General features: G+C 50.7%; 4 protein-coding genes across 4 annotated transcripts; 2 read left to right on the top strand and 2 right to left on the bottom strand.

The window, feature by feature from the left end:
• Positions 1-287: 287 nt before the first annotated feature.
• On the bottom strand, positions 288-2,527 carry N7484_010632 (uncharacterized protein; the record flags this gene model as incomplete). The annotated part of the gene is made up of 5 exons (XM_057121019.1): positions 288-909; positions 1,074-1,204; positions 1,267-1,859; positions 1,915-2,425; positions 2,489-2,527. 5 exons carry the CDS (start codon positions 2,525-2,527, stop codon positions 288-290), a joined length of 1,896 nt encoding a protein of 631 aa, XP_056966773.1.
• A 651-nt stretch (positions 2,528-3,178) lies between these two features.
• stt4 (1-phosphatidylinositol 4-kinase STT4) lies at positions 3,179-9,371 on the top strand (the record flags this gene model as incomplete). Its single annotated transcript, XM_057121018.1, has 6 exons — positions 3,179-3,186; positions 3,236-3,416; positions 3,478-7,419; positions 7,486-7,689; positions 7,741-8,028; positions 8,091-9,371. 6 exons carry the CDS (start codon positions 3,179-3,181, stop codon positions 9,369-9,371), a joined length of 5,904 nt encoding a protein of 1,967 aa, XP_056966772.1.
• A 666-nt stretch (positions 9,372-10,037) lies between these two features.
• On the top strand, positions 10,038-11,998 carry N7484_010630 (sugar porter family MFS transporter; the record flags this gene model as incomplete). Its single annotated transcript, XM_057121017.1, has 4 exons — positions 10,038-10,346; positions 10,428-10,684; positions 10,757-11,180; positions 11,240-11,998. The coding sequence occupies 4 exons, from the start codon at positions 10,038-10,040 to the stop codon at positions 11,996-11,998; spliced, it is 1,749 nt and encodes a 582-aa protein (XP_056966771.1).
• A 560-nt stretch (positions 11,999-12,558) lies between these two features.
• Positions 12,559-13,272, bottom strand: N7484_010629 (uncharacterized protein; the record flags this gene model as incomplete). Its single annotated transcript, XM_057121016.1, has 1 exon — positions 12,559-13,272. The coding sequence occupies one exon, from the start codon at positions 13,270-13,272 to the stop codon at positions 12,559-12,561; it is 714 nt and encodes a 237-aa protein (XP_056966770.1).
• Positions 13,273-13,565: the final 293 nt, after the last annotated feature.

The following is a 13,565-nucleotide window of genomic DNA, read 5'->3' as shown; positions in this document are numbered from 1 at the left end:
GTAGGCAACATCCGTACCTGACGATTGCATGATATACTACGTTGTAGAGAATATGCGCTACCCTTGGCAGAGTACTTTGTGGGACTTCTAACTCCGGATCGGATTTACTATGTAGACTATACATTAAGTTCATATCTGTTGTGTTCAACCCGAAGCCACGCCCAATTTCCCAATCGATCCAGTACAAAAGAAATGCACACAACGCCCCTCAAAAACCTCAAGAGACGCAATAACCCCATGAGTAATAGATAGGAATAGAGACCCACAGGGACACCCTCTGATTTGTATCAACTCCTTGGTTCGTCGTACAATGTTGGATCACCACGCTCACCCAGATTCACAAATCCTTTGGGACTGCCTTGATTGCCGGGGGACGGTTCTCGGGCATTGGCATTGGCTGGTCGGTTATGGACACGCTGATCAGCATTGTTTTTGTGGAAGACTTTAACTGGAGTTTCACTGCCTTCCACGTGCTCGCTGAACCGGACGTCGTTGACACTGCTCAGCAGAGTCCGCTCCCGTTTGATCTTGCGCTTAGAGAAATCCAAGTTGCCCAAGGCGCCTGTCAGCCCATCAGTGCTGTCAGTGACGCTAGGATATTTCTCAGTCATCCAGGGGTGCTCCAGACACTCGTCCACTGTGATTCGCTTCTCCACGTCCACAACAAGCATCCGGTCAATCAGATCCAAGGCAGGATCGCCCACCGAGTCCCAGTAGGGCGAGGGATAGTCAAATTTGCCCATCTTGATCTGCTGCGCCAGTGTAAGAGGGTTCTCTCGTGTGTATAATTCATCCGAGAAGGGGGAAAGCCACAAAGGCAAATGTAAAGAACCACTCCCAGGGACCAGACGTCCACAGCCTTCGTATACCGCCGCCGACGAGTATCCTGCAAAATTTCTGGGGCAACATCTGCAACAGAAAAGGAAAAAAAAAAAAAATAATCAGTATCAAGCCCATCTCATCTATGTTGGTGGGTTGGTTTCCATGGACTTACAACTGGGCGTACCACACCTGTTGAAAGATAGAAAATTAGCACCTACAACTGGTAAGGCTAGCACTTGCCCTGTACTTACAATGTGGTGGTAAAGGAATCTTCTCCAATGATCTTTGCAAGTCCAAAGTCACCTAGTTTCACCGTCATCTTCTTGTCAGCCAGCAGAATATTCTCGGGCTTGATGTCCCGATGCACAATTCCTCGTTCATGCTGGAAAAAAACCCTTCGGGTTAGCTTTTATGAGTCTGCGGTGCGTAGCGGAGTTGATTTACCAGGTACTTCAGCCCTTCAAAGAGCTGCCGGAACAAATGACGAGTTTCTGATTCGCTAAGCTTTTGCTTGCTCACGATCAAATTAAACAGTTCACCCTCGGGGGCCAGCTCCAGAATCAGATAAGCTCCGTCATTCTCGTCAAAGGTGTCCTTTAAGCAGAGGAGGTTGGGATGGTTGACGCTCTTCAAGAGTGCAACCTCCTGCTGTAGAGCATCTGTCTGAGACTTCTGTGAATCACCGGGCCGCTTTTCAAAGACCTTGGCTGCAAACTGTTTCCCTGTCGAGCCTTCCACACACAGATAGACTGTCGCAAAGTGGCCTTTACCAAGCTGCCGGTGAATCTGATACTGTTGGCGGAAGCGATTTGTGTCCCTAGTGCGCGGATAGCGGAAAACAAAGCGGGCCTCATTCAAAATAGAAACCTCATCCCCGTCTTCAAGCTCACGATGCTTATTTCGTCCAACAATAGCATCATTCACAAAGGTTCCGTTGCTGGAAAGGTCCTCCAAGATGGCTACTACATCGCCTTTCCTTTTCTCCTCAAATAGGAGGAAGTGCCGGTTTGATATCGTAGGGCTATCGATCTTCAGGTCTGACAATGGAGTTAGTAGATGGCATTATGCCCTGAAAAGGAAGAGTTCACCTACCACACTCCGGGTGACGGCCAATTAGGTAGCCGCCAGGTGCCCGACCATTGCCTTGCTTACCGACCTGATACTTTTTCCCAGACTTTTCCTTGGCGGCCTCATCTCGGAGTTCACAACCATCTCGCCTCTTCAAGACAAAGGAACCGCTAACTTTGTCATCTAAGGGGATCAGGTACCCCCAAACTCCCTCGGCATCTTCATCCTCCACTTCATCTGCAAATGCTCTTGGGGGATAGACAAACTGCGAGAGGGCCTGTGTGTCCCCTGGTGGTGATGACAGCGCCTGAGAGAAGTCTGGATTGGGCGACGAGGGTGGACGGGTCCGGCTTGGGCTTTCCGGCGGAGTGGCCGTCACTTCGTTGCGGATGTCCGTGGCGGTTGAATAGCCATGGGTTAGCGGAGTTGGCAGATAGTCGTGATCCACTGGTGTCTCCTGAAGTTGCTGCTGGCTTGATATACGTTGAGACCGACGCGGCTTTTTCAGGTCTTGTGAATCAGCATCCACACTGAGCTAGCAATGCCCCAAGACCGTCAGCAAGTCACCACACTCCGAAGAGGGAAGCCCAACACTCACTCTGCCCCGCTTAAGCGCACTTTTCTCTCTCGGTGCCATAGTGCTGGTTTTGATACACCGCACCTCCGACACTCTATCCACAGACCAATGAGGTGTGTTGGTTGGACAGGCTTACTGCCACATGAAAGGTAGGAGCACCGTCGGGAATGTAATGGAGCAGCCCCGAGCGGCTGCGGTTTTATTTCCCCGTTCTCTCTTTTCTCGTCTCTTTTTGTCTCTTCCTTGTCGCCGTCCACAATCGAAAACAAATTGAGTAGACCAATCAATGGGAGAAAGGAGCGAAGCTGGGAGGACAGTTGAGGAGGGAGAGAGCTCTTTGGTCACAAGTTAGCTTTGGAGTCGGGGGTCCAGAGGCTCTTTGCCCCAGAGCCTCCGCTCCGCCCCCGTCAAAATTAGGAAACGAGAAAAACATCAGAACCGCTAGAATTGAATGGCATAGGATTATTGAACAGTAATGGTTATTATAAAATAGTATGCATATTGGGTAATTCATATGTATCTAGCAGACAAAAATATACTGTACACTGTTTTGGATCAGGGACATTCATACATTCTTACGTTTAACCAAGGTTCGCGTCCAAACACGTGCCCTTTCTCCCTGAATCCCCATACAAATGTCACCTGTTCCCCAACCCATATTACACTCCCTTCAGCCCACAAATATTCTAGGGACTTAAAAAGAAATCAATTATGGACGGGTAAGTTACGTTCCAATTTGATCTGGTGCAGCTGCTGATGTACCGTTAGCCTGTCGGTCGGCGTCAGACGCTCGGCGTTCGAGAAGCTTGCGGCTTTGGCTGTCAAGTCGCCAGCTCAGGATGCATCGGGTCTTGACCGCCTCGCTCAGCAGTCACGACCAGCTCGTCCGACTGATGGGACTCTCAATGGTATACTCAAGAATCAGGCTCCCACGTCTCGAGTTCCCATGGTAAGAGCTTGACTCTCCCCTCCTTGGAGCCCTCGGGGGTGACGTAGACTAACCTCGGCAGGGAATTCGTGAACTCGATGTCCTGCTAGCCCTTTGTAAAGCTGCCTTGTCTGTCAATGAGCTTGACCACGCTCAGCGATTAGTCACTCAATTATCCCAATATCTGCCCGAGTCCTCCAGTCAGCTGTTTCGGCCGTCGCCGTTTCTCCAGAGCATCAAGCCGTCGCCATGGGAAACGCTCTCACACAACCTGACATCGGCGCTATTGTCCATGGGCTTGAAGTTTCCGACATTGCGCAAGGAAGCAGTGACGGGTCTCACGGGGTACCTCAACAACTGTGCGGAGGTCATTAGTTCAGTGACGCCGTTTCATTACTCTACATCCGAAGCCGGTGGACGAGGGGTAGTGCATGAATCGATCGCCATTTTGTCCATTGCGGTATCACTCGTAGGGTTTCTAGAGGCCTCAGCAAAGCACGCCGTGTTTTGGACCGCGAGAGAGAAGCTTCAGATTATCGATCATCTGAGAGCCATGCTCTCCGAGTCGTTTCTAATTGCAGTGGAGACAGCCTCCTCTACTATTCGCAATGCCAATTGGACCGATAGCGCTTTTAAGGATTGGAGAAAGTATGCCAGACGATACGCGGCGCACGGGCGGCCTCTGGGCGCCATGTTGCTCCAGGAGGGATTCATGCGCTTTGTGAAATCATGTGCGGCATCCCTTATCGGGTCGCAGAACTTGTCCGATAATCAACTCCTGGATGAGTATATGGCTGGCGTTGGCATTGCTAAGAGCCATGATGAGTCTGATATTGCTTTGATCGAACGCATTACGGACCTCATCAGCGAGGAAATTCACCTTCTGGAGGATGGCTCTGATTACTTGCAAGTCGGCTCTCCGTCTCAACAAAAGCTAGCCTTTTCTGTCAAAGGGGATGCTCTAGTCGGCTTTCTTAACTGCGTTGTGCTCGGCGAGGACGCTGCTAATAACGACGTTCTGTTATCCTGGCTTGAAGAATCTTTGACCGACGCCCAGCAAATGGCATGTGCGGAACTGGCTATGACATCTTTGAAGTGCATGGCGATTCTCGCTAGAATGTCACCGAATGGTGCCTCAATTGCAAGGAGGTGCCTGTTGAGGTTTTTAACCCAGGGTGGTGCTTCTATTGGCTCTGTGGTCGCCGTGGCTGCTCGCTGTCTCGCCCAGGTTCTCAGTATTCTCTCCGAAGATGCCGTCATCACTACCCTCTACTCACTAGGAAATGCACTGAGCCCAAGCCCTAATGCCGACCAGTCGGCACAGGAGCAGTTTACTGGGGATGTCACCGGTACTGCAAATAACCTGGCATCATACGCCCAGCCAAGCAGCGGGAGCCAAGCATCGATATCCACTGTTGGCGAAAATGAAGCCTTGGTCTATCGAAATGTTGTTCACGCTATCGTGGTTATCGCCACCAGTTGTGATGATGACAAAATCAGTGCATTGGCGCAATCCATGCTCCTACAGAAAGTTGGCAAGATAAATGTTGCGGTGGACGCCTATATCATTCAAGAGACGGCTGTTCTTGCTTTGAGCAGCGGCAAGGCCGAGTTCCAGCTTTTGCTGAAATTTTACGCCCGTATCTACCTCGATGGTGCCCATAAGGGGCTGCAGATAATCTCTGATGCGGTTCAGTGTGCGATGGCATACCTCTCTGTTTCTTTGGATCGGCATTCCGCACTCCACGCAATTTATCTGACCCATTTATTGGAGAGTATTGTCAACAAAGGAGATGTCCCTGATCTCGACGCCGAACGTCACGCAGAGGTTGTTTTCGCTCCCAGTGATATCACCCCTCTATTGAAACCTCTGGCTCTGCTCGTTTCGTCCGTCAAACGCTCTTCGGAGACTCCGGATCCCGTGCTAGACTATGATGATGCCACCTTATCGTTGTTCCGTGATGCCTGGTTCAACATTGCCATTCATGGTATCACGCTCAACTCCAGTGTCTTCCACGAACATTCTAGGGAACTCCGTTTGCTGGCAAGTCATTCTCCACCTCTTGTGGCGGAGGATCGGATGGAGTTGCTCGAGAGCGACGTCGAACTCAATACCGTGCTCAGAAGAGGCACGGGCCCCCAGCGAGTAGTGGAGCAAAAGCGAACTTTGATTGCAGAGCTGGCTGGTCGCGAAGCTGATGTCAAACGGTTGGATTACCCGCGAGCCGTCTTTCTAAACGCCGTCCTGTTAATCGAAAGTCTCCGCGCATCCTCAGGGGATTGCACCAAGATCCTCCGGTACTTCCGCGATCCTTCTCTAGCCACGCCCGAAATGGTTGTCTGCATGAATGCTGTCGCCGAGAAAACCGTGACTTGCTATCTTTCACGCACCTTGTCCGAGAAATATGACGATTTTTCGGCGCCGTACCTTTCAAAGCAGTTGGCCGCTTACCTGGTAGCCTGCTGCCACCGCATCGAACGTGTGCAAAGTATTGCAACGATCTGTACCGACAAAATTATCAGTCAATGTCCCTCTGCGCTCTGCGAGAAACATTCTCTTTTCGCCTTGCTTGAGATCCTGACCGTGATGTGGACATCTTGTCTACAAGGAGAACTAGATGAGTTTGAATGGAAGCCAACTCTGGTCTCACCTATGGGAATTGTCAAGGTTGAGTTGCCTGATAACTATGCGCTGAGAAAAGTGACATTGGACCGATTTCTTGTCCGAGCACGAACATGGGTGACCGCGGTCTTGAATATTGCGCCACTGGATATCAAGGGTTTACTTCAGACATACCTTTCGGAGTTCGATGATGATGGCGGCTATGGGCATATTGCACTGGGCCGCTCCTTCGCTCTCGAAATGGGCTCCTTGATACCGCAAAGTGACCCGCGACTAGGATCAATTGAGGGTTACAATGCACGTGATGTCAACATCGCCTCGGACTTCATGGCTCTTTACACAACTCGTCAGAAGTACCGTCGCCCCGAGGTATCTTCCTCGATTGTTTCAGACAATGGATTCCATCTTGGCGTTAGTCCGAAGCTTGAAGCCGTTACTGAATTTGAGTCCGCCGTTGATATCGACCGCTCCCTATCTGCCCTCTTTGAACGCAGCATGGATGGAGAGGACATTCCTTTGGTTGAGGTTAGAGATGTTTTGCGGCAAGCAGCTGGTTTCATTTGCAGTAGCAGCAAACCTCGCCTTTCAGTCGTCCACTACCTGGTAGCCTTGCCATTCCAGATCTTCACCAAGGAAATCATCAAACTGGGAGTGTCTCTGTGGCTTGGTGTCATCCACGAGAACCCTAATATCGAGCCACGTATCCTAGCCGAGGTGGTGGAAGCCTGGGAAAGGAGCATTCATCGCCGAAAGGGGTTGTTCGATACATCCTTTGAGTATCCCGATCCACTGCATACCCAGATAGAGCTGCTGCCAACGGACAAAGCAATGATGCTCCAGAAGCAAGAAACCACACAGAACATACTCTCGCCCCATCTGCGTGTTCTGCAGTTTTTTGAAAGCCATTTTAGTGCCATCCGCCTCGGTAATCTACAAGACCAGCAGTTGTTTGGTCGCTTGATAAGCAGTACGGTCGTTGGTCTCTCAAAAACCCAGTGTCATCCCCTGGCTCGAGAAATCCATTTCCGCATTGTTCTCTTTGGCCTGAACGTCTTGAAACACTTCAGCCCGCGGAACCCGGCAGCATCTTGGAAGCTCAAAGATCAAATCCTGTCTGCCGCGCTCAGCTGGTTTAGATACCCACCCAGGTGGTCCTTTGGCGGTAATCGACTACAGATCAAAGCCGAGGACAAAATTCTTGGCGATGTCCTCTCCACCCTGCAGAGCACTGCAGACATAGCTAGCCAGTCCAACGGAGCATACAAGTCTCTTCAGGCCAAGCAAGAGTTGACTCAAATTCTCATCGAGAATGAAAGATCGCGTCTTCGCGTTTGGCTGTTTCCCTTGGAGCCTGAGCGGAAACATCACATGCCATCTCTTGGCGGCAAGCACACTACAGATGTATGTTCTGGAGTTTCCTATCAATCATGCGATCGCTCTGATCCGATACTAATAGCCACATAACAGGGTATTACATCTTTCCTTCGACTTGCTTGGGCGGAGAGCCCGGGCCTGGCCATTCAGCTTGCTACCCGGTTCCCATCGGCGAAAATGCAAAGTGATGTCCGGTGGTTGATCTTGAACTTCCCCGAGAAAGCCATTCCAGAGGCAAGTGCTTTAGAGATCATGTTCGAGTCGTCTCTGCCATCTGATGTCACCTTCCAGCTAAAAGTAAGTGTTCATATTCGCCCTATTCATGCCCGATGGCTAATCGTATTGCAGTACCTGCTATTCTGGGCGCCGGTCAATCCCACAGAGGCATTGACTTACTTCTTGCCCGCTTACGGCAACCATCCCTTCATCTTGCAGTACGCAATGCGGGCGCTGGAGAGTCATTCAATTGATGTGCGCTTTTACTTTGTACCGCAGCTGGTCCAAGCTCTGCGATACGATGCCTTGGGTTATGTCGAGCGCTACATTCTCGAGACGGCCAAATTGTCACAGTTGTTTGCTCACCAGGTGATTTGGAACATGAAAGCCAATTCTTACAAGGATGAAGATTCGCAGGTGGTAAGTGCAAAGCCTATTGCAACTCGAGTTTTGATCATTATACTGACTCCGTGATCTCATAGCCGGATCCCTTGAAGCCGACGCTGGATCGGTTCATTGAGTCGTTGATCTCAAGCTTCTCCGATGAAGAGCGCATTTTCTATGAACGAGAGTTCTCCTTCTTCAATGAGATCACGGGTATCTCTGGAACGCTTCGGCCTTATATAAAGAAGAGTAAACCCGAGAAGAAGGAGAAGATCGAGGAGGAGCTCCGTAAGATCAAGGTGGAAGTGGGAGTGTATCTCCCCAGTAACCCTGACGGTGTGGTGGTGGGCATTGACCGGAAATCTGGCAAGCCTTTACAGAGCCACGCAAAAGCGCCCTACATGGCAACCTTCCGAATTCAAAAGACCCGGCCGCGCCTTGAGGCTAGTAAGGGAGCTCGCCCCCAGGGCAGCGAGTCTCGTCACGTGGCCAAGCGAACTTCATACGCTGAACAGGAGACTTATGAGGTTTGGCAGTCGGCAATTTTCAAAGTCGGCGATGACTGTCGTCAGGACATGCTTGCTCTGCAAATGATTGCAGCCTTCCGAAGCATCTTCTCCAGTGTTGGGCTCGATGTCTGGGTCTTCCCATACCGGGTCACCTCAACGGCTCCTGGTTGTGGTGTGATCGATGTGTTGCCCAACTCGATTTCTCGGGATATGCTTGGACGTGAAGCCGTAAATGGACTGTACGACTACTTTGTTTCCAAATATGGAGGCGAAGACTCTATCAGGTTCCAGGAGGCACGCACCAACTTCGTCAAGAGCATGGCTGCTTACTCTGTTATCTCCTATCTACTTCAGTTCAAGGACCGACATAACGGCAACATCATGATCGATGACGCTGGACATATCATCCACATCGATTTTGGTTTCTGCTTTGACATTGCCCCCGGTGGTGTGCGTTTCGAGCGAGCACCGTTCAAGTTGACTTCCGAAATGGTTGCGGTGATCAGCGGAACTCACGATCCAGCCCATCATCCTAGCGGCAACCCCGGACTCGGTCTGCCCGGAACCCATTCATTCAATCCCACTGCCACTCAACCTTACCGCTGGTTTGAGTCGATGGTGGTCAAGGCCTTCCTAGCCTCGCGCCCATATTGCACCAAGCTTTCGCACATTGTGTCCTTGATGCTGGATAGCGGTCTGCCGTGCTTCAAGCCCGAGACCCTCAAGAACTTCCGTGATCGATTTGTTCTGGATAAGAGTGAGAGGGACGCCGCCGAGTACATGCGGGACTTGGTGAGGAAGTCATACATGAGTCGATCTACCAAGGGATACGATCAGTTCCAACTGATGACCAATGGTATTCCATACTGATCGTACTTCAGCTGTGTGACGTGCAATCTTGGTGGGGGTGGTTTCTTCATTCTTGGCTTTTGAATTTAATCTCATTTCTTGATCATGTTCGATTATAATATTATTTTGTTTCTCTTCAACCTCGGAAATTCAACATTGGACCTATTTAGGCTTTCTAACTCCCTTCTTCGCCGCTTCTAGAATGAGTAATGCATCTACGGAACATGAATATTGTGTTTGGTTGATTGACGTCACGACTTCGTGCCCGCCACCAGCGCTGCACCACATGTTCCGTGTTCTTAAGGGGACATGACGAAATGGGCTTCGGGTGGCACAAGGGCTAAATGGAAATCACAATCGCTGGGGAAATTCGAAGAGTATATGCAGTTGTGGGTGGTATTTATCATAATGATGAAGAGGGTATCTCAGATGTATAGAGACCAGTTTGGGCAAACACGCTCTCCAAAGCCTTCAGGTATTGACTATATGATCGTGGGCTCCACCCATGACGGGCTCTTCAAGGATCGTGGCAACTAAGAATCATAAGAGCCACCTCCGCCCAAACATGGAGCTTTAAATAGTTCCATATACCCAGTCATCCAGGGCTGCTTTTCTGCAAACTCAACATCGGTTCCGTTTCATGTTCCCAATTACAATCCAACTTCAACCCCACCTTGTATTCTTCCAATGAAGCTTCCGTTCTTCAATAAGCAGGGGGAAGGGCAGCCTTCCCCGCCTCCAACAGGTATAGCCGGGGAGGCCGATCACGAGAAACGGAGAAGTAGCTCGTTTGACGAGTCCCCTGTGCCATGGGTGACATGGCGATCATTGACCTTGGGAGCATTCGTCTCCATCGGCGGTGTCATTTTTGGATATGACACTGGTCAGATTTCTGGGTTTTTGGAGATGAATGACTACAAACATCGCTATGGTCAACAGCAGAGCGATGGAACTTTTTACTTCAGCAACGTCCGGTCTGGGCTGATCGTGTCCCTGGTGAGTGGAATTCTTGCATCCAGATCCTTTTTCCCCCGGGGTCAGCCATTATCTAACCATATATGCCTCTAAAATCCATAGTTGTCAATTGGAACTCTCTTTGGAGCTCTTATGGCCGGCCCTCTGGCTGACCGAATTGGCCGTAAATGGTCGATCTTCTCATGGTGTATTATCTTGCACGTCGGTCTCATCATCCAGATCTCTGCACCCTACGGCAAATGGTATCAGATGATGATGGGACGCTTCGTCACTGGCTTCGGTGTAGGATCGTTATCGTTGCTAGTCCCCATGTATCAGGGCGAGATTGCACCAAGACATATTCGAGGTGCTATGGTCTGGTAAGTGAGAACCTTCCAAGTCTTGCTGCTGGGGAGGGGGCGGGGGGCTCTTGCAACTAACCGCAATTCTAGTTCGTACCAGTTGTTTGTCACGTTGGGTATCTTCGTTGCATACTGCATTAATTATGGCACTGAAAGCATGGATAGCACAGCGTCTTGGCGAATTCCCCTGGGCATCACCTTCCTCTGGGGTCTGCTTTTGGGACTTGGGATACTCCTGTTCCCCGAGAGTCCACGATATGATTACCGGCACGGACGTGTGGCTGTTGCAAAGACCACCATGTCCAAGCTATACGGCGTGCCAGAAAATCATCGAGTCATCGTCCATGAAATTCTTGAAATCCAGGGTCAGCTGGAGACCGAGAAGGGGACTAGAGGTGGGATCTATGATTGGATTGAGATGATGCAGGCCCCAAGGATGCCGTATCGGATCGCTCTCGGTATGGTACTTCAGGCCTTGCAGCAGCTGACTGGTGCCAATTACTTCTTCTACTATGTAAGCGTGGTTCTTCCGAAGCGAAGCTAGGCGGTGGAAGGCTGATCATTTTCATCTAGGGAACGGTAATCTTCAACGGAGCTGGCATTAGCAACACCTATGTCACGCAGATGATCTTGGGTGGTGTCAATTTCGGTACCACGTTCGGAGGTCTGTATGTCATCGAGCACTTCGGTCGGCGCAAGTCGCTGATCACCGGTGGCATCTGGATGTTTGTTTGTTTCATGGTATTTGCATCAGTGGGACACTTCTCCCTTGACGTGCAGACCCCAGAAAACACCCCGGGTGCCGGCAAGGCGATGGTGGTGTTTGCGTGTCTGTTCATCACCGGATTTGCCATGACGTGGGGCCCGATGGTGTGGGCTATTGTGGCGGAGCTGTACCCATCGCGGTATCGAGCCAAGGCGATGGCACTGGCCACAGCTTCGAACTGGATGTGGAATTTCTTAATTGGATTTTTCACTCCCTTCATTACGGGAGACATCGACTTTGCCTATGGATATGTGTTTGCTGGGTGCCTTTTCTTCGCGGTGCTAGTTGTGTACTTCTTCGTTCTTGAGGGCAAGGATAAAACCCTTGAGGAGATGGACATGATGTACGTGATGCGGGTGCCACCTTGGAAAAGCAGCAAGTGGACTCCCCCGGCACCAGAGTATCAGATCACGACGAATCAGCTCATGGACCGACGAGTGGCGGAACAGTATGGTCTTGAGGAAGACGCCGAGGCCAACAAGAAGCAAGCTGAGACCCCGGGCCATCTGCATGCAGAGAACCCTGCTGATGCAGATCCTGGCGGAGCCGGTCCCTCTGCGGCTTAACTTGATGCGAATGGCATTGACTTACAAGGAATACGGATAAATCTGGACAGGGTGAGAAAATGAGGAAAGGTAATTGTAGGAAGGACAAGGGGGTAGATGGCAAAGACATTAGTCATGTCCCTGGGTGCTTCTGGTATATACAAATTCGACCCCCCGAGGCATGAAGCTACGAATAGATAGCTATACAATCTAGAATATATATTCATTGATTGTGGCTTATAAATTCTGCATTCCATCATATATCAATTTGGGCCGCATATGTCATCCTCAGTACCAGCTTGAGGTTATAACACGAAAAGGAAAATCGAACTTCGAATGCGCCCTCCCCAAACGTATCCACGAAGAAGGAAAAATATAATCTTGGTGTCCATCTGAAAGGAAATAAAAAAGAATAATGAAGAAAAAAACCCCCTAGCCTTCCGCTATCCAGCACCAGGAGAAACATGAGTTTTTGATATCAATACCATGCGACAAAGCTAAAAACACAAATGAGAATGGTACAACTAAACAGATTCGTCATAAGGAAATGCGATGGGAAAGATTGTAATGTAGACATCAGCCTAGTCCATGAAGTCACCCCGCAAGATCTTCTCCTGGAAGAAATCGGGCTTCTTCTGTTTAGGCTGCTTAGGGATTTCCCGGATGGGCTGCTCCATGGAGGCAATGGAGGCCGCACGCTGATGGTGCGACTGACGGGCCGACTGGGGGGAGACGGGGCCACTGAGGGAAGGGGCTCGCTCGGCACGGGAGCGGAGGGCCTCGGACCAGTTAAAGCCTTCGCCTACTCGGCGAGACACGTTAGATCTCTCATCCTGGGGAGAAGTGGCGGTACTTGCAGGAGAGCGGGCAGTAGGCCGCGCTGTCGGTAATGAAGGGGGAGTTCTACCATTGCCTATACTGCCGGACCGGGCATCCCGCAGAGCCTGTGCTCCAAAGGAGACCCGCCGGGCAAATGGGGAGCTGGGGGAGCCCCCCTCTGTATCCTCTGCCACAGCATCCTCGTTAGGAGCAGAGCCCCAGGAGCTGGACAGGCTACCACGACGGAGGGACATGTTTCCGAAAGCAGAGGTTTGGGTCGGCGAGCCAGACAAACCCAGCGTGGTGATTGATAGCCGTCGCTGGCTCTGGCTCGTCTGTGCGGTGCTCTCCTTGGTAGGTTGATTGTTCTTCGAGAAAAGGTCGGTGAAGGGTAGGCCGGACGCGATGGACCCCCGTCTGGGGCGCGAGTCAGACTCTGGGACGTTGATAGGAGACGTGGAACGATCGTTGGCCATGATTGCAAAGGCGTTCAGGGATGAGAAGGGTAGAATCTGGACGGACTGGCCGCCCTTCTCATTAGTGAGCTGGGGATTAAGGAAGTCGAAACTGCTTAAAGGGGATTTTAGCCCAAGCAGCGGTGAAGATGGGGAAGAGTTTCAAAGAGAAAAGACGAGATGATTTTTGGGGGGGCGGGGGGGTTCAGTGGAATGGAATGAGGAAGAGAGAATGTGGATGGAAATCCAAAAAAGAGGGGATGTTGTGTGTGGCACCACATGAAGAATGACAAAGAGGGGGGAAAGATAATCAG

Source organism: Penicillium longicatenatum (genome assembly GCF_028827895.1).
Source record: "Penicillium longicatenatum strain IBT 33135 chromosome Unknown contig_7_segment0_segment0, whole genome shotgun sequence".
Taxonomy (NCBI): Eukaryota; Fungi; Ascomycota; class Eurotiomycetes; order Eurotiales; family Aspergillaceae; genus Penicillium; species Penicillium longicatenatum.
Note: the sequence above shows the minus strand (reverse complement) of the source record. Positions and strands in the feature narration are given on the sequence as shown.